The sequence below is a fragment of the Pinus tabuliformis genome, chromosome Q (assembly GCF_031772625.1).
Source record: "Pinus tabuliformis cultivar Carrire ecotype Pingquan chromosome Q, CPIR1, whole genome shotgun sequence".
NCBI lineage: Eukaryota > Viridiplantae > Streptophyta > Pinopsida > Pinales > Pinaceae > Pinus > Pinus tabuliformis.
In genome coordinates, this window is record NC_142296.1 from 1,382,703,120 (window position 1) to 1,382,724,354 (window position 21,235).

At 35.8% G+C, this 21,235-nt stretch overlaps 1 protein-coding gene and 1 pseudogene across 1 annotated transcript; both read left to right on the forward strand.

Annotated features, from left to right (window-relative positions):
- Positions 1 to 7,589: 7,589 nt before the first annotated feature.
- Positions 7,590 to 13,251, forward strand: LOC149225088 (uncharacterized). The gene is made up of 2 exons (XM_089388352.1): positions 7,590 to 9,287; positions 12,544 to 13,251. The coding sequence occupies exons 1-2, from the start codon at positions 7,590 to 7,592 to the stop codon at positions 13,249 to 13,251; spliced, it is 2,406 nt and encodes an 801-aa protein (XP_089244478.1).
- A 49-nt stretch (positions 13,252 to 13,300) lies between these two features.
- Positions 13,301 to 20,334, forward strand: LOC149225089 (uncharacterized; annotated as a pseudogene).
- Positions 20,335 to 21,235: the final 901 nt, after the last annotated feature.

Consider the following 21,235-nt stretch of genomic DNA (forward strand, 5'->3'; position numbering starts at 1 on the left):
TGGTCAACCACACGTTCTAGGGTTTATGCAAGAGGGCCAAGAACTATAGATCTGATCCATGGAACTGGAATTTGAAGGATAGTCGAGTTATTGAAGGAAGAAGCCTAATCATCATTGACTCAAGGAAAAATAAGGAAGTTGAATCAAGGAGGCTTGTGACTTGGTCTTGGAGAGGTCATTGAGTCAAGGGTCTAGGCCATGGTCTTGGTATTCATCAATTGAATTCTATATAAGAAGAAGATCTCATTTGGGTTTTTCTCTCATGTTGGAGAGGTTTTGGCCTTGGTTGATCACATATTCTATGTGTCTCTTGCCTCCTCATTGTTTATGCATTGGTAGATGTTTGATGAAGAATATTGTTTTGAGCATTGTTGGTTATTGTGGATTAGTCTTGAATGTGTTTATGGATGAAAAATTGGTTGGGTTTGTAAACTATGAGTAAAGCAGTGTTTGATTGATGCATGCTTCCTACAATAAAATGTGTGTCTTACTTAAACAATCAATTTAGTGGAAACATCATTATTTGGACAATTATTTTGGAATTTATGCACCTTACAAGTACATCAACTCATATAATGCATAAATATAATGGAAAGTTGTAATGTGTTACATCATAGAAAGGATGTCGATAAAATATGATAGCTTAAATGTACATGATGGTTTGGAAAGGTAGAGAATAACTCTTATTTAGTCATAGGTATCCTAATCAATTCCTTTTTTAATGTTTAAATGTCCATGATGATTTTTAAAGTAAGTGGGTATCAATTCTTACTCATGTCATAGATAGCCTAACGAGTACTTTTCTCTATCTAGAATGATACTAGATACAAAACTTTTTTGTATTGTGTGCTTCTTCAATTTTTTTATAATATATCATGTTATAAAAACTTGAAAATAAGCTTCTCACTTTTGTTCTTGCATTTGTGGTAAAATATGAACCTAGCTTCTGAAAGTAGTGTTATTCTGGAGGATACCAACAATATTTTTCACTCCATAAAGGTTTTAACCTATATTGAGTCTTTGATGAGTTTTTTTGGATGATTGTACTTTAAAAATAAAGATGCATCTGTAGTTTTCTCACTTGCTAATTTAGAATCAATGAAAAAAATCAAAATAATTACTTACATTTATCTATAGAGTTTACCTGAAATTGATGGAACATGGTGATTACATCAAATGAGTGTGAAATTGAATTTTGAATTTTTATTAATGTCCTCAATGCTTGGAAAATGTAATTGGATCATATGATAAGTTAGCATTTAAGGTATTTAGTGAGACATTACTTCTCTTCTAAGAAAAGTATATCAAGTGCAATACCAGGGAGAGAGAGGATTCTGTAGTGTGCAAAGCTTAGTTGTGTGGGTTTGGGGCTAAGGCATAGTTTCTCCATTTAAATGAAGTAAAATGAGAGGAAATGAGGTAATGCATACTTTGTAAATCTTAGCTATGAGGATTTGGGGTTCAAGGCCTAGTCACTTCACAGTTGAAATAAAATGAGATCAAATGAGACAAGAACTTGAAAATTATTAGTTACATGTAATGACATTAAAGTGAGTAAACAAAAAGTATCAAAATTCGAAGTAGAATCAACCCTTGTGTATGAAAATTCAGTGAAGCATTTTTTTTATGGCTGAATTCCCCCTCAAATATACATTTGATTAATGCAAAAGCTTAGAAAACCATATCTATGTAATCGAGGTATCCCTCTTAGATGCACAAACCTTCCCCCTTGGATTCCCATTGACTTTGAGGTTGTGTTCCCCTACACTCCTATATGCTTACTAGGGATACTACACCCCAACATGATGGATTCTAAGATATATTGTGATAGGGGGGATGAGGGTTTTAGAAATTCTTGTTGCCACAAGAAAGTCTTTCCATGTTGCTCATGTAGAAGGATTTATGGTGCTTTTTCAATTGTGGGAAATAGAAATGCCATACATTATGGTGCTTCTTGGTACAATATTACCTATTCATGGAGAAAGATCAATGGTTCCTTGGGTGGAACTATACCAATGTGTGGGTGGGACCAAGCTCATGAGATTCATTTTTTACTACCATCACAATGAACTACAACCAAATTGACTCATGAGATTCACTTTTTACTGCCATAATAATGAACTACATCCAAATTGGTTATAAATAATTGCATTGTTAAAAGTTAATTTTTAGCTTTAAAGTTTAACATAATAATTATAAAACCAAATCTCATTTGTTTAAATAACATGGAAACCCATAATATTAGTATTAGATAATTAAACATTAATAAAAAAATATTTATAATTTTTTTGTTTAATTATATAAAATCCAAATCTGAATTTGTTTAAAATTACAACTTACAACATGGTTAATTATTTTGTAATTTTGAAAAATAAAAAATATATTTTTTTGAAATGAGTATACAATAAGATAAGAAAATATACATTCCATACATTTTGATATATTCATAAAATATAATGTTTCTAAATTTATAAAAAATAAATAATTATAATTAAAAAATTTAACAATCATCCAAATTAAAAATTTAATTTTTGCCACGTTTTCTTTCCCGCCTTAGTGTATTCGAATGAATGTTGAGTAGTTGAAAAAAAGGAAAGACCATTTTGCCGTTCTTCCCGGCCTTAGCGTATTTGATGAATGTTGAGTAGTTGAAAAAAGAGGAAAGACCATTATGTCATGTTTATTAGTGTATTCTAATTAATATTGAGTACTTGAAGAAAAAGGGAAAGACTAGAACAAGTTTTCTTCCTGGCCTTAGTGTATTTGAATTAATGTTGAGTAGTTGAAAAAAAATGAAAGACCATGGGCACAGTACAATCTGATCTATGGATATATGGAAACAAGTACAGGTCACTGGATCAATCTTTAGGGTTTCTAGATCGATGGCCATTCTTAGAATTGATTTGCAAATTTGTTTTATATTTTCACACGAAATGTATGTTGAGTAGTTAAAAAAAAAGACCAGGGGCATAGTACAATCTGATCTGTGGCTATATGGAATTAGGTACAGGTGGTTGGATCAATTTTTAGGGTTTCTAGATCGATGGCCATTATTAGAATTGATTTGCAAATTTGTTTTATATTTTCACATGAAATGTTGCAGTAATTGGCTGGCAGTTATTGTTACATGGTTGAATTTGGATCCATTGAGAAATAAGATTGAGGAGGATCTCTTCAATGGCTTTCTCACAAAACATGGATCTATTTTCGCTGGGAAAATTTGGACCACGATGGAAGGATCCGAAGCCTTGGTCTCCTTTCAAGAGCCCAAGAAAAAACTTGCACAGGTACCCTTTCTCTCCTTTAATTCCTTCGTAAATTTCAATTGCTTTAGACAATCTACCAATTTTTTCACCTAAAATTAGGTTATTTGGCTTTTGTTTTTTAAGAATTTAGCTTCAAATGAACTAGCCCCACAAATGCTATATTGGAAATGAAATTTATATTAAATATACGTTGAACTCTTATAGTAGTTTGGTAGTATACCGCACTAGAAATTACAAAAATAGTAGTTTGGTAGTATAACACACCAGAAAACAGCGGAAAAAACAACAAAGTAGACTTCTCAGGGTAACTCGCTACCCTCCCTCATTTCAATGCAACACGAAAATATTTTCTTGCTCTCTTTCCATTTCATGGTAGTTCTTAATTAGAAATCTCAATTTCAAACAGAACAAAAGTCTTCGTTTCTGAAAAAAAAAAACCGTATAAAAAATGGAAGGGTATGGAAAACGGTGTTTTATATGATAGTTTTCGTTTTTTAATGCAAGAAACTGGGTTTTTCAAAAACGTTTGCTTTCTTGAAATTGTTTCTGTTTTATGGAAAACGTTCATCTGGTTCATTTGTAATATGAATCTCTTCCGGATTGGACGTCGACATGAATCATAAAAAGCATTGGTTTTCTGGATAGTTTTTTAAGGCATTTTCATAGTCTATGGTTAGAAGTCAACCATATATAGCTTAGGTGCTAACGGAACAGGTTTGTTTCAAATAGGTTGGGTGTTCTCCCTAGTGACAACACCTTACAATAGTGCTTAATATATCTTTAACAACGTTGACTATTTAGGGTTTTTATTAGTTAAAGTTATGTTATTTTTTTAATTGTAGCCATTGATGTGTAGCAGTGTATGGCTAAGTTTTTACATTTTTTTTTTTGTTATTTTTGTCTTGCTTTTATTTAAAAATAGATTTAGTGTTTGTATCTAATATTTAAAATGTGTATTTTTATATAAAATTATAAATTTAAATGTATAAGGTTTTTTTATATATATTTTTCTAAATTAGTAATGTATATAGGTATTATATATCTATATATAATCTATCTATCTATCTATCTATCTATATATATATATATATATATATATATATATATAGATATATATATATATATATATATATATAGATATAAATTAGTAGTTAAATAATTTAGTTAGTTTTTCTACTTAATTAATTATTTTATATAACCATTGGGACACAATATTTTTTTTTGTCATTGGTCTGGTTTATAACCTCTCAAATTATTAGAAAAGGATTTTGATAAAACCATCCTATAGAAACTTTTATCAACTATCAGACTATCTATAATATTAAATATCATCAACCAAAGACATTAATTTAATATATAAAAAATAATAATTATCTATTATCCATCCCATTAATAGTTTTATCCCATAAATAATTTTTTCATCAGTGATAAGAGAGATTATGTTAGGTAATTTGCAATAATAAAGCTTAAGAGCAACAAGCTATTTATGTCTATAATACAAACATAATTTCAACTATGATAAATATGGAAAGTTTCATAATTACATAAAAATAGTGATAGAAATAATTGTAAATTTATAAAAATAAACAAGTCTCAAAAATCAAAATAAACAAATAGAAGTCCATCGTTTAATAAATTTTAAATACAAAACAAATAGGAGTACTACTACAAGAAAATACCCCTCTTCATTTATAAATAACTAGCGTAGATCTATCTCTCTCAAGCATCCAGAGAGATAAAATCTCTCTCTCTCTCTCTCTCTCTCTCTCTCCAAACCTTTTTAAGTGAAGAGATTTGATCCTCTCAATGCTTGATCCACAGTTAAAATGGATCTAGGTTGCAAAAAAAAACCATGGAAAAAAACCATGGGTTAGGAGTACCATGGGAAAAAACCATGGGCAAGAAAAAACTATGCACTGGAGAATTTTATGTTTTTTAAATTTTTTATTTGATTTGATTTGATTTTATTTTGACTGAGTTAAAATGCCAAATATTATAACATATTCCCTAGGTGGAAAGGGTCTCTTGGCACAAAAATGTAACAACCAAAAATATATTAAGAGGGGCCTAGAATAAAATACCTAGATTATGATATTTCTTTTCAAGACTTCAAGGTCTCTCTCACTTGTTTTAATTTATGAGAGAAAATTAATGAGAAAAAACTAAAAAATTAAATAAATATTAAATACAGAACCATGGAATCTAACAAAACCATGTGCAAACACTAGCAAATTAAATGAATATAAAGTATAAAACCATGGAATATAACAAAACTATTGGCCATAACATTTTTTCAAAAGTTATTTTAACATAAACAAATCTAGGGACTAAAAAAGAATGGTTTGGTAAGTTCTAACCATGCGCGATAACATTTTTTTAAAAGTTATTTTAACATAATCATATTTAACAACTAAAAATGAATGGTTTGGTATGTTATAACCACAAGTGATATTTATATATAATATTTAACTAAGTAGAAATTAAAAAAAAATCACAATTTAATAATTTTTTCACTTGTTTATATTGATCAACCACACTTGTTAATTGGAAACATTGACTCACATAAAAAAATTTAATGGATCCAACAGAATAAAATGAAAATTAATAAAAAATAACTAATATCAAGAAAGAATAATTTAACATAAAAATAAATTTACTATACAAAATCATTTTTTTTCCCCTGGAAAAAAGTTGTAATTTCCATTAAAATTTGAAAATTACATTTTGTAGATGCCTTAGCATATGCATATGTGAGGCGATATGGCCCGTCAGTATGTAGATATACAAGAAACAAAAAACATGTGTTCCACACAGGAAGCATGGATATATCTACATAATATCAACATAAAACTATCTCTACACAGAGAGAACGATCATAGCACTGCATGTAAATCTATGAATGGTCTGTGATAGTGCTGGTAGAAAGTGTTATCACTCAAGAATTCTAATTTCAAAACCGCTCACATTAGTTTGATGGTAAAAAAAAAAAATCAGTACTAGTCTAGCTTTGAGTTTTTGTTTGCCTTAGAGTCTAAGGAGTCCACTATGCATCCTCATTCTTCATTGGTCTCTTAATTTACACAATTTCCATGTGTCAACTTTGTTCAAAGGTTATTATGCGCTACAAAGCTCTTTAGGCGATTTCGTAGCGCATAAGTCAATTTTATGTGTTTTCGCAGCGCAACATGTTTCTGGTGATTTCGTAGCGAAACACGGTCTAAGTGATTTTGTGCTGATCGATAGCAAATCTCACCCAGCTGTCATACTTATCAGAATCCGCTGTGTTTTAGATAATTAGGTGTCGTTGTATTGGCACATGTTGCAGTTGTTGCTGAGAAGGAGACAAAGGGTTCTGTTTACTATCTGAATGCATTTAATGGAAAGTTGCTTGCTGGCATCAATCAAAAGATTCAGTTATACAAGATGAGAACTTTTGCCGATGATAAGTTATACAGCGATGCTCCCTCGAGATCACAAACATATGGTGGATCTCATTATATGCACGACTACCCACAGGAACCAGTTGGATATCAGATACAGAGCACTTAAATAACTTATGATCCCAGCTCACCCAGAAGGAGAGAAAGTTGCAAGAGTTAACTTTAGCCCTCGATGATAAGGTTCGCTTCCCACAGAAACAAGTTGACAGGCCTAGTTCTCGATCCGGGCGTTCTGACTACTCAGGGAAAGGGGTGCTTGGATCAGAACGAGTAGAAATTTCCAGAGGGTATAACTTGGAAAGGCCACATTCATCACTTGTGAGTGGAGAAATGATGAGAGAATATGATGGTGAGCAACCTTACAGCTCGAGGGATAGGGATATTTCTCATGGGTTTGAATTTGAGAGACATGGGGGAATGCCCACAGGCTCTGATCGTTTAGATGCTAGAGGACCAGGGCTTGACAGACTTGGTTCTCGGTCAGGGTCTGTTGATTTTCCTGGAGGTCATCATGTCAACAAGTCAGGTTTTCGTCCGGGACGTGGATTTACTGTAGGCTCTGATGTTGATTGCTCAGGCCCTTGTCCAGGGTTTGGTGATTTTTATGAAGGAAATGACTCTGAGAGACCACGGTCCAACTCTGGTCATGTTGATGTTAATAGAGGATATGGTTCTGAAAGGGTGGACTTTCATTCTAAGCGTGGTAATGTTACTCGTTATGATTCTGAGAGGCCATGTGCAGTCTCAGGTTCCCGGCGTGGTGATAGCAGGGGTTATGAGTCTGAAAGGCTTGGTTCAGGCTCATGGCATGGTGATGTCCAATGGTATGAGTAAGCAAGACCAGGATCTAATTCAGGGCGCAGCGATATATCAAGAGGTGACTATGCCAAAAAAGGGAACACGTTTTCCATTCATCCAATATTATATCTCTAAATTCTATAGGAGTCATGGAGTGTTTGTTGCTACACATCCAAGTCTTGTTTTGGGAATCTCGATTGCAGTTGTTCTGTTGTTGTGTATGGGGTTACTCCATTTAGAAGTGGAAACAAGGCCTGAAAAGCTGTGGGTTGGTCTCGGAAGCAAGGCAGCAGAAGAAAAAGAGTTCTTTGACACCCACTTGTCTCCTTTCTATAGAATAGAACAGCTTATCTTGGCTACTATTCCTCTTTCAGAAGATAATCCAGCTCCAAGTATTGTGACAGAGAAGAACATCAAGTTATTATTTGAAATGCAGAAAAAGGTGGATAGAATTCAAGGAAACTACTCTGGATCATTGGTATCTCTAAAGGATATATGTATGAAGCCGGTTGGTAAGGAGTGTGCAGGTCAAACTGTTTTACAATACTATAAAATGAAACCAGAATTGTTTGATGATTATGAAGGGTCTTCACATGCGTTGTTTTTCTTTGAGCATTACACATCTTCGGAGCCATGCTTGAGTTCATATCATGCTCCTGTTGACCCAAGCACAATATTAGGGGGTTACAAGGGAAGCAACTATTCACAGGCTACTGCATTTGTTATCACATATCCTGTTAATAATGCTGTGGACAAGACAGGACATGAAAATGGAAAAGCTTTAGCATGGGAGAATTCTTTCATTCATTTAGTGAAAGAAGAGCTTATTCCAATGGCAAAGTTGCACAATCTTACTCTTGCATTTTCTGCAGAAAGTTCTGTGCAGGAAGAACTTAAGAGGGAGAGCACTGCTGATGTTGTAACCATATTGATCAGCTACATTGTCATGTTTGCCTACATATCAGTGACACTGGGTGATATTTCACCACACTTTTCACATCTTTATGTTTCATCAAAGGTGTTACTTGGTTTGTCAGGGGTTCTTGTTGTTGTCCTTTCGGTACTTGGATCTATTGGGCTATTCAGTGCACTTGGAGTGAAGTCCACTTTAATTATTGTTGAAGTTATTCCATTTCTAGTGCTTGCAGTGGGAGTTGACAATATCTGCATCTTAGTGCATGCACTTAAACGCCAGCCAGTCGAATTGGCCTTGGAAGAACGAGTGGGAAACACACTTGCTGAAGTGGGGCCATCTATAACACTTTCTACCCTTTCAGAGGTTGTGGCATTTGAAGTTGGAAGTTTCATCCCTATGCCTGCGTGTCGAGTGTTCTCGATGTTTGCAGCTCTTGCGGTGTTAGTGAACTTCCTACTGCAAGTGACTGCATTTGTTTCTCTTATGACATTTGATTTGATAAGAACAGAAGGAAACAGAGTTGATTGCTTTCCTTGCATTAGAGTTAGTCCATCAACAACTGAACTTGAACATGATAATTTGGGCAGGAGGCACCAAAAACCTGGCCTTTTGGTGCAATACATGAAGAATATCCATGCACCTGTACTAAGCATACAAGCAGTGAAAGTTGCAGTCCTATTGTTGTTCAGTGGTTTTACTTTTGCAAGCATTGCATTAACTACAAGGCTTCAACCAGGTTTAGAGCAACAAGTGGTTCTTCCAAGAGACTCTTATCTCCAGGGCTATTTCAATAACATATCGAGTACCTTCGAGTTGGGAGTCATTTTGAAATTACACAGCAGTTTCGTAGAGCGCTACGAAACTGCTGTAGCTGCATATTACAATCCAGTTGATCAATTATGATTGACAAAGCGGTAAATCTTTTTGAAAGGTTTTGTCATCACACAGGTACATGAAAACGGTGGACAGGACATCAAGGACGTGGTAGTCTGCTCTATTTTGGGTAATTAAAGGATAAAGGCATGCCTCTTTGGATTTGAATATTTTGAGGCAAACCAAGGACCGACAAACAGCGGTAGTTTCCTATGTTTCAGGGCATTGGAAAACATGTTATATTGAAGAGCAACATGAAGCATTAAAGGTCCATCACAGCCACCGCCAGAAGGGAACCAGATGTCAAAGAACGAGGATGATTATAGACCAAGACTGTTATGGAATTAGAGTCCCATTTGATTTAGATGTCTAGAAGATCTAGTAGAGTTAGAATCCTAATTGTTTTAGGATTCCAGAGCTGTCAATTAGTAATCAGTTGTATTTATTAGTTAGTTAAAGGGTTAATAGGTGTCATTAGAAATAGTTTTCGAATTCCCCTCATGCTTGAGGAGGAATCTCGATCAGTTAGAATAAGAGCTCTATATATAGCTGAAACAACAAGGTAATAGGGGTTGGGAAATTTTATAACAGAGCATTGTTTTGGCTTATGTAAAGACAGAGTTTCAGTAATATAATTGGGCTGCTTTACTTCTCAGGATTCATGAAGGATTTCTATGTTCAGAATGTGTGATTTTATCCTTTCCTTAATGTCTTTTACAGTTGCATAGATGTATAATCACTCAGAATTCACTAATTGTGCTCTGATTTCCTGTATGCATTTATGAGCTGTGGTTCCATATGTGTTATATTCTGAATACTCAAATGCTGAATGCCCTGACTTCTATGTAAAGGCAGTATCATTGTTTACTGAGGTTTTGTTGACTCCATAGGCCCAATGGAAACTTGTTTAATGTTTTTCCAGCATCCATATTTATCACAGATATATCACAAAGAGTTAGCCATCTTATCTTAAGTAAAAATCATTAACCCATTTAGAGAGAGCCCTCTCAGGTTGAGGAGGCTAAGCCTCAACCTAAAGTAGGTCTGAAATAGTTACTTGAAGTCTTCCTGGTCAGCAGCCTTCCAGGGTCTGATTTTGAGATAACATTTTGGTGCGTCTGCCGGGAGTCTAAAGATTATTCATTCCCGAAATCAATGGTTGAACTTCTGAAGGTATCAGGAGCTCAGACATCTTTTTGAGGCTGCAAAACTACCTTGGCGACTCCACACATCGAATAAGGAATTGGAAGGTGACTCCACTGCTAGAAGATCAGTAACTTGATGAAGTTTCAAGATGAATTCCACTGCAAGAATGAATGCCAGGTATGCTCCTATGAATCGGTCTCATATCCCTGGTTTTCCAAATCCTATGCCAAAGGTTGATTGGTTAGAGGATCTTCCAATATTCAAAGATGAAAAGAAAGACGATGTTGCTCTTCATTTGGTTAGATTCCATATGCATGTACGCAGTCTTAAGGTTCATTTCCCTGAAGATTGTCTCATGAAGATGTTTATGACCACTTTAGAAGGAAAAGCATGGTCTTGGTATAAAAGTTTGGAAAATGGTTCAATATATTCGCTTGCTAGTTTTCATGATGAATTCTATGAGATGTATAAAGAATGTTATCCTTCCTTATTGCTGCTTAAAGATTGCTGTAGGCATTCTTTAAATCTTATTCAGTACTTGGAGGATTGTTATGATGATGATGAATTTATGGATGAAGAAATTTTAGAGGCTCTTCATAACAATGCATTCCAGCACCAAGAAGAAAGTATAACATCCCATGAAACGCACCATGAAGAGCAGCAGGGGTTTACTTGTGAAAACCATGTTTTATCCTTTGATATGAATGAAGAGATGCAGCAATATTCTCAGTCTTCGAATCATAATGAAGATAAAAATGATTATACACAACAAGAAGAAGTGGAAGATAGCTTTTACGACCCTCAGGCAGAGGAAAGGGTTGGTTTTTTATGTCAAACTTCTCAGCAGCTTACAACAATAAATGATCATAAGAAAGAGGAAAATTACATTGTTTGTAGGCAGCCTTCAGAAAAGCAGTTCGATAGCATATCAAAAGAATCTTGTGTGGTTGAGAATCAGTTGTCTAAAGATGTAGAATGTTATGATGATCATCAACATAACCATGTATTCTTTGACCCTATAAGTGAATATATGGACAAGTTCTGCACTCCGGTCTTTCATTTTCATTTGCATTATGAAGATCAAGTATATTATGAGTTGATGTGGTCATCTCACTACCATGGTTATTTTGAGGTCGGATGCAGTCAAGAGTCTCTAATATCAGATAAAACAGAGGATTGGCTACATTGGAAATTTCACATTGATTGAGGAGAAAGAAGTTGAAATTGTTAGGGTAGGTAGGTAGGTAAATGCAAATAAGCTCAAGGTTGACTGAGCAATTTTTTTCAGTAGTGGTAGATTTCTTTCTCCTACAGTGATCATCAAGCTTAAGCCCGAGGTGAAGGCCCAAGACACTGGAAAGGGATGTTTTTCAAGCAAATTTTTGTTTGTCATAAATGGATAAGGCACTGGACATACGAGTCCTTAGTGTACTACAGGAGCACACTATCCCAAGTGGAGCCACTGTTATCACTCAAGAATTCTAATCTCAAAACCGCTCACATTAGTTTGATGGTAAAAAAAAAAAAATCAGTACTAGTCTAGCTTTGAGTTTTTGTTTGCCTTAGAGTCTAAGGAGTCCACTATGCATCCTCATTCTTCACTGGTCTCATAATTTACACAATTTCCATGTGTCAACTTTGTTCAAAGGTTATTATGCGCTACAAAGCTCTTTAGGCGATTTCGTAGCGCATAAGTCAGTTTTAAGTGTTTTCGCAGCGCAACATGTTTCTGGTGATTTCGTAGCGAAACACGGTCTAAGTGATTTTGTGCTGATCCATAGCAAATCTCACCCAGCTGTCATACTTATCAGAATCCGCTGTGTTTTAGATCATTAGGTGTCGTTGTATTGGCACATGTTGCAGTTGTTGCTGAGAAGGAGACAAAGGGTTCTGTTTACTATCTGAATGCATTTAATGGAAAGTTGCTTGCTGGCATCAATCAAAAGATTCAGTTATACAAGATGAGAACTTTTGCCGATGATAAGTTACACAGCGATGCTCCCTCGAGATCACAAACATATGGTGGATCTCATTATATGCACGACTACCCACAGGAACCGGTTGGATATCAGATACAGAGCACTTAAATAACTTATGATCCCAGCTCACCCAGAAGGAGAGAAAGTTGCAAGAGTTAACTTTAGCCCTCGATGATAAGGTTCGCTTCCCACAGAAACAAGTTGACAGGCCTAGTTCTCGATCCGGGCGTTCTGACTACTCAGGGAAAGGGGTGCTTGGATCAGAACGAGTAGAAATTTCCAGAGGGTATAACTTGGAAAGGCCACATTCATCACTTGTGAGTGGAGAAATGATGAGAGAATATGATGGTGAGCAACCTTACAGCTCGAGGGATAGGGATATTTCTCATGGGTTTGAATTTGAGAGACATGGGGGAATGCCCACAGGCTCTGATCGTTTAGATGCTAGAGGACCAGGGCTTGACAGACTTGGTTCTCGGTCAGGGTCTGTTGATTTTCCTGGAGGTCATCATGTCAACAAGTCAGGTTTTCGTCCGGGACGTGGATTTACTGTAGGCTCTGATGTTGATTGCTCAGGCCCTTGTCCAGGGTTTGGTGATTTTTATGAAGGAAATGACTCTGAGAGACCACGGTCCAACTCTGGTCATGTTGATGTTAATAGAGGATATGGTTCTGAAAGGGTGGACTTTCATTCTAAGCGTGGTAATGTTACTCGTTATGATTCTGAGAGGCCATGTGCAGTCTCAGGTTCCCGGCGTGGTGATAGCAGGGGTTATGAGTCTGAAAGGCTTGGTTCAGGCTCATGGCATGGTGATGTCCAATGGTATGAGTAAGCAAGACCAGGATCTAATTCAGGGCGCAGCGATATATCAAGAGGTGACTATGCCAAAAAAGGGAACACGTTTTCCATTCATCCAATATTATATCTCTAAATTCTATAGGAGTCATGGAGTGTTTGTTGCTACACATCCAAGTCTTGTTTTGGGAATCTCGATTGCAGTTGTTCTGTTGTTGTGTATGGGGTTACTCCATTTAGAAGTGGAAACAAGGCCTGAAAAGCTGTGGGTTGGTCTCGGAAGCAAGGCAGCAGAAGAAAAAGAGTTCTTTGACACCCACTTGTCTCCTTTCTATAGAATAGAACAGCTTATCTTGGCTACTATTCCTCTTTCAGAAGATAATCCAGCTCCAAGTATTGTGACAGAGAAGAACATCAAGTTATTATTTGAAATGCAGAAAAAGCTGGATAGAATTCAAGGAAACTACTCTGGATCATTGGTATCTCTAAAGGATATCTGTATGAAGCCGGTTGGTAAGGAGTGTGCAGGTCAAATTGTTTTACAATACTATAAAATGAAACCAGAACTATTTGATGATTATGAAGGGTCTTCACATGCGTTGTTTTGCTTTGAGCATTACACATCTTCGGAGCCATGCTTGAGTTCATATCATGCTCCTGTTGACCCAAGCACAATATTAGGGGGTTACAAGGGAAGCAACTATTCATAGGCTACTGCATTTGTTATCACATATCCTGTTAATAATGTTGTGGACAAGACAGGACATGAAAATGGAAAAGCTTTAGCATGGGAGAATTCTTTCATTCATGTAGTGAAAGAAGAGCTTATTCCAATGGCAAAGTTGCACAATCTTACTCTTGCATTTTCTGCAGAAAGTTCTGTGCAGGAAGAACTTAAGAGGGAGAGCACTGCTGATGTTGTAGCCATATTGATCAGCTACATTTTCATGTTTGCCTACATATCAATGACACTGGGTGATATTTCACCACACTTTTCACCTCTTTATGTTTCATCGAAGGTGTTACTTGGTTTGTCAGGGGTTCTTGTTGTTTTCCTTTCGGTACTTGGATCTATTGGGCTATTCAGGGCACTTGGAGTGAAGTCCACTTTAATTATTGTTGAAGTTATTCCATTTCTAGTGCTTGCGGTGGGAGTTGACAATATCTGCATCTTAGTGCATGCACTTAAACGCCAGCCAGTCGAATTGGCCTTGGAAGAACGAGTGGGAAACACACTTGCTGAAGTGGGGCCATCTATAACACATTCCACCCTTTCAGAGGTTGTGGCATTTGCAGTTGGAAGTTTCATCCCTATGCCTGCGTGTCGAGTGTTCTCGATGTTTGCAGCTCTTGCGGTGTTAGTGAACTTCCTACTGCAAGTGACTGCATTTGTTTCTCTTATGACATTTGATTTGATAAGAACAGAAGGAAACAGAGTTGATTGCTTTCCTTGCATTAGAGTTAGTCCATCAACAACTGAACTTGAACATGATAATTTGGGCAGGAGGCACCAAAAACCTGGCCTTTTGGTGCAGTACATGAAGAATATCCATGCACCTGTACTAAGCATACCAGCAGTGAAAGTTGCAGTCCTATTGGTGTTCAGTGGTTTTACTTTTGCAAGCATTGCATTAACTACAAGGCTTCAACCAGGTTTAGAGCAACAAGTGGTTCTTCCAAGAGACTCTTATCTCCAGGGCTATTTCAATAACATATCTGAGTACCTTCGAGTTGGGAGTCATTTTGAAATTACACAGCAGTTTCGTAGCGCGCTACGAAACTGCTGTAGCTGCATATTACAATCCAGTTGATCAATTATGATTGACAAAGCGGCAAATCTTTTTGAAAGGTTTTGTCATCACACAGGTACATGAAAACGGTGGACAGCACATCAAGGACGTGGCAGTTTGCTCTATTTTTGGTAATTAAAGGATAAAGGCATGCCTCTTTGGATTCAAATATTTTGAGGCAAACCAAGGACCGACAAACAGGGGTAGTTTCCTATGTTTCAGGGCATTGGAAAACATGTGATATTGAAGAGCAACATGAAGCATTAAAGGTCCATCACAGCCACCGCCAGAAGGGAACCAGATGTCAAAGAACGAGGATGATTATAGACCAAGACTGTTATGGAATTAGAGTCCCATTTGATTTAGATGTCTAGAAGATCTAGTAGAGTTAGAATCCTAATTGTTTTAGGATTCCAGAGCTGTCAATTAGTAATCAGTTGTATTTATTAGTTAGTTAAAGGGTTAATAGGTGTCATTAGAAATAGTTTTCGAATTCCCCTCATGCTTGAGGAGGAATCTCGATCAGTTAGAATAAGAGCTCTATATATCGCTGAAACAGCAAGGTAATAGGGGTTGGGAAATTTTATAACAGAGCATTGTTTTGGCTTATGTAAAGACAGGGTTTCAGTAATATAATTGGGCTGCTTTACTTCTCAGGATTCATGAAGGATTTCTATGTTCAGAATGTGTGATTTTATCCTTTCCTTAATGTCTTTTACAGTTGCATAGATGTATAATCACTCAGAATTCACTAATTGTGCTCTGATTTCCTGTATGCATTTATGAGCTGTGGTTCCATATGTGTTATATTCTGAATACTCAAATGCTGAATGCCCTGACTTCTATGTAAAGGCAGTATCATTGTTTACTGAGGTGTTGTTGACTCCATAGGCCCAATGGAAACTTGTTTAATGTTTTTCCAGCATCCATATTTATCACAGATATATCACAAAGAGTTAGCCATCTTATCTTAAGTAAAAATCATTAACCCATTTAGAGAGAGCCCTCTCAGGTTGAGGAGGCTAAGCCTCAACCTAAAGTAGGTCTGAAATAGTTACTTGAAGTCTTCCTGGTCAGCAGCCTTCCAGGGCCTGATTTTGAGATAACAGAAAGCACCGTCCTTCTCTTCTTGTGTTAACCAATTGTCATCCTCCCTATGCGCTGCCTCCTTTGATAGGAAGTCTACCCCTGTGTTGTGCTCTTCGTGGAGAAGACATCCATGATGCATTAAAATAATTAATATAAAACATGACTACATATAATAATCATTTAATCAATGCAAATACAAATATGAGATAGCCATTATACACTTTAACAATAATTATGGTAAATAATATATACTAGCCTAGATCCATCTTAATTTCAGATATACCAACACCCTAAAGGGATCAAATCTTTTTTATAAATTAGTAATGTGTATAGATATTTTATATATATTTTTATAAATTAGTAGTTAAATAATTTAGTTAATTTTTTTTCCTCACAAACTAGCAATTTAATATCTAGTTCAACTATACTTTTAAAATATATTATTTTTATTATTATAAAGATTAGTTTTCTATTATAATGGATTAAAGATAAATTTTTGAAAGTTTTCTCTTTAGATTTTGTCTTCAAACACATGTTGTAGTATTTATGGTTATGCAAGTGGCAATAGTTCAAGACATCCCTCTATTTTTGGCTCTATTCACATGTAGTATTTATGGTTCTGCAAGTGGCAATAGTTCAAGACAACCCTCTATTTTTGGTTCCATGTCCAATGGAGATCAACTCAAGCTCCACCATCTTGTTACCCAACCAGGAAAACAATAACCCAATAACTATGTGGAAAATGATGCAATAGATTCCAAATTTGAGGTCCACTCATGTCACATCCAAGAAAATATACAATGTATGTGGGATCATGTACTCATCCAGAAAATGCAAAGGCTAAATCAAACTTGAATTCGGTGCCAAGTGTTTCTTCACTATTGTATTTGCGAGCCTAGAGGATCAAACATGGGTATTCAAGAATGGCTATGAGCAACTACCTATGAACCATAGTATTTGAGAATGTTAATGGTGAATGCTTGGTTTTATGTTTCATATTTTTCTTGTTTTTTCACTCTCCTCATTTCTTGAATGTGAAACAAATGTTTGGTTGTATGTTTCATATTTGTCTTGTTTTTCTATTTAATGTGAAATCTCCAAACTTCGTTTCTCATCTCGTTGTCGTTTCTCATTTCATTTCCCCTTTCTAGTTTCTAGTAACATAGATTTCAAGCCCTTCCTTCTAGCTTTGGTTGAATTTATGTATTGCTCTCAACTCCAAAAGCAGGTGATAGAAGGGATGATAGAAGGGATGGGTAGAAAGCTTGGCAACTGGGGTAGAGTTAAAGAGGAAGAAACATTGAGTTAGACACTGTAAGATTCCTCTCGTGGGGTAAAAGGATCAAAACAAGGCCATAGTAAGCCCCCGAGAGAGAATGAAGATGCTACGGCATGCAATGGTAACAATCAAAGTATGGTGCAGCGACGTATATTAAGGTCCACCAATGACATCATATTAGCAAAAATCTAAGCATGAAAATAGATTGAAACAAAAACAAAAGGGAAACCCTCACTAACTCGTTAGGCCCTTGCTCAATAATCGGGCAACATTTGAGTATGAAAAATCAGGGATCCCTTCTTGAAAGTTCTTGTTTGCTTTTATAGATCTCTTCATATTGATGGATGGCTTCGACCCTCCTCTAGTGGCCATTGGATGAGTGCTAAGCAGTTGCATTCGTTAAACTTCCTATCAATTGTTTGAAATTTTTTTAATTTAAAACTTTTATACAGAACTTTGACTTTCGCATTTTGTAATTTAGTGCATATGTTTTCTACTCATGCTGCATTTGTTTAAATAAAATACATATTTATTTTCTTTTGATTATGTTTCTCAACTATGGTCGTGGATTCATCCTAGACAAGTAATGAAAATAAGATATGTTCCAGGGAATTGAACATATGTTTTTTCATCACTTGCATCGATATACTTTGACAACACGGGCACGGAAACCCAAACCCAATGCTTCATCGCACTATGACTGATAGAGAATTTCCTATCTGTTGAGCATAACACATAGCCCATATCATTCGAAGGTATACTGGTGTTATTCTTTCACCTTGATATGGATATATATTTGTTTTATTGCAGTAGGGAAACAACCACTACATTAAGATACATCAACTATACTTAAAGGCAAAAACTATTTTTCATGTACAACCACATTGAGAGTAATAAGTATCTTCCCATGTGTCATCATAGCAATAGATTCAGTTTTGATAAGTCATTGTGTTTCTCATTCTAGTGGCCGCCATTATTGTGCAAGTTTCTCCTGTCACTTTTTGCCTCCATGAAAGTTGATAAGGAAATCCTAAGACAATGCTAAATGTCAAATTTTAGCAGACATTTAGAAAACCTTTTTGGTCTATTTTCTAACATGGTCCACAATATGATTTGATAGTACTACGATGTATCTCTTCCAAAACTTGATTGTCTTTCATAGTTGGACAACTAATTTGATAAATGATCTCTTTAAATCTGTCTTGGACTCGAACATTATTGGATGTTCTTGAATATGGGCCAAGTGTCCACCCAAAATGTCCAAACATATCAATAACAACACATAGTGTAACAGAAATATTCATCCTCATCCAATTAATATTAAATGTGGAAATATTCCTCTAAAATCCTGGATTTCCCATACACTGGGGCTATTACTTATATAACCCCTGGTTTTAGTTTCACTTGCATGTTTGGAAATTCAACTGGAATATGTCAAAATATAGAGTTCCTTAATGTCTTCACTCCAAATTCTTAGATGCCATATCAAAGAAAGGCTCAAAGGATATTCCAAATATTATCTTTAGACGTGGCCATTTCGACCCAAAAGGCTGAGTATCCATGCCATCAGTCACACTCTTCTATGCATGTGTACATTACCAAGCAATTTATCATCAATAAACATTGTTGCAAGACAATAATTGTTCAAATAAATTTCTGAGACATTCTAGATATCTAAAGAGATTTCCTTATAAAGCTCAAGTTTAGCAAAGCATCCAACATATGGATCATGAAATAGTGGATCCTCACACTAATATATTCACCATGGGACTAAGACAAAGATATAAAAATTTTAAGCTCCCTCATGTAGATGAGAAAGTGGTGTTGGAAACTCTCCACGTTAGAAATGAAATTCTTACCACATTCAAATGGTGTCCTTCCTCAATGTAAACAATTCTTCAATAATATGGCCACTCTCCCACATGTGTCACTTCTCCCAATCCTCACACTTAATTGGCACACTACACCTACGCATTTCATTCGACAATGCATATGTCATGGGACTTTATATCCACTATAGTGGGCCTTCATCCCTCTTCTATTACAAACCAGACTTCTCAGGGTAGGGGAAATCACAACTCCCTGCCCTCCCTCATCCCAATGCAACACGAAAATCTTTTCTTGCTCTCTTTCCATTTCAATGTAGTTCTTCAATCAGAAATCTCAATTTCAAGCCCTTCCTTCCAGCTTTGGTTGAATATTTTCATTTCTATCAACTCCAAAAGCAAGTGATAGAAAGGATGGGTAGAAGACTTGGTACCCAAGCTAGAGTTAAAGAGGAAGAACCATTGATTCAGACACTGGAAGATTCCTCTCATGGGGTAAAATGATCACAACAAGGCCACAGTAAGCCCCTGAGAGAGAAAGAAGATGCTACTACATGAAGTGGTAATAATCAGAGCATGGTGCAACACTATATATTAAGGTACCATTATCATCTCCTCAAGACTTTGATTGTAGAGGAGAGAGAAATATTTTAAAAGCAGAATCTATAAAATTTGAGGCTATAATTAGCAAAGTGGAAAGCTTGCACAAGTTTGTTTAGAGACCTCGTGAGCAAGTTACAAATGCTGATACACTCTTTCATCTCACATCCACACTCCTCTCTACTGTTAATAGATCACAAAACAATGATGGTGATACTCCAATTGATTTTATTAGTAGTGATAGAAAATATAGTGACCAGGCATATGGAAGCAGGTCTTTGGAGGGAAATAACGATCAAACACAAATATCATGGAGAAATATTGCACTTTTAGCTACTTCTATTTTCCAGCATGTGGCAGGAATTTGCACTATATTTGGACCAATGGATAATGAACCCAAGCAAAGGAAAGCTATAGTACAAAGAAAACAGACTAAGCTGATAGAAAGAACTCGACCTGAAGCAATGAAAGAGTCCCCAGCAGATGAAAAATCAGAAACAGACAAGAATATGGCAAGAATATTTAACATTTTGTGAAAATAGAAGCAAGCCAGATTAGATAATTTGGTTCTAAATAAAATATCATTTTCCTAGGAAGTAGAAAACATATTTTCATTATCATTTCTAGTAAAGGATGGTAGAGATGAAATAAATGTTGATGAAAATAGAAAACATTTTGTTGTCCCCAAAAATTCTCCCAGAGCTACAAAAATGGCATCTGGAGAAGCTTCTTATAGCCAATTTGTTTTGCAGTTTGATTTTAAAGACCGGAAGTTGATGATGGAAGCTGTTGAAAGTGGTGAGGAGTTTATGCCTCACATAACCAATCCACTTATGATTCCTTGTTCTGAGAAGGCTGCAGAGACTCATATCAGAGAGATTTCAAGAAACAGGGGCAGAGTGGTACCTGCAACTCTTGAGGTGCAGGTGGATGAATTTGGAAGTGATGATGGTGGTGGAGGTCTTCAAAGACAAGCACCGCATAAGCGAAATAAGTGTCTCCTATGACTTTTTCTGCTTTTTTGGGTGCTTTTTGTTGGAAACTATCTATGTTTCTATCGGTGCACTGTAATTCATAAAGGAAGCTAATCTTTAATTTAAGCAATCTGGTATATAAACAGTGTTATCTTGTTCTCATAATTATTTATAATTAAGTTTACTGGAAATGCAAACCCCTGGTCATGTAGTACACCCCTTTAGGCATGGTTCCAAGACTTGGGTAGAAGTCTGGCATCACATAAAAGGAAATTGTTAATGTAAGCTGTCAAGTTTGATATGTTAAACCATGATTAGTCTCCTTGTGACAGCATGTTGTAATTTTATGTTTGAAAAGTATTTTGAGATACCACACAAGAACAAAGTTTTCGATTGTGTAGTTGGCTTAATTTGAGAATACATAGAGATGAGAGTAGGGTAAGGCCAGACGAAAATAGATGTA

Bases quoted from the DNA above. Each gene is read 5' to 3' on its own strand.
- LOC149225088 (XM_089388352.1), top strand. From the start codon at position 7,590: ATGCCAAAAAAGGGAACACGTTTTCCATTCATCCAATATTATATCTCT. The intron at 9,288-12,543 runs GTAGCTGCATAT...TTATGATCCCAG, and splicing joins TAGAGCGCTACGAAACTGCT to CTCACCCAGAAGGAGAGAAA.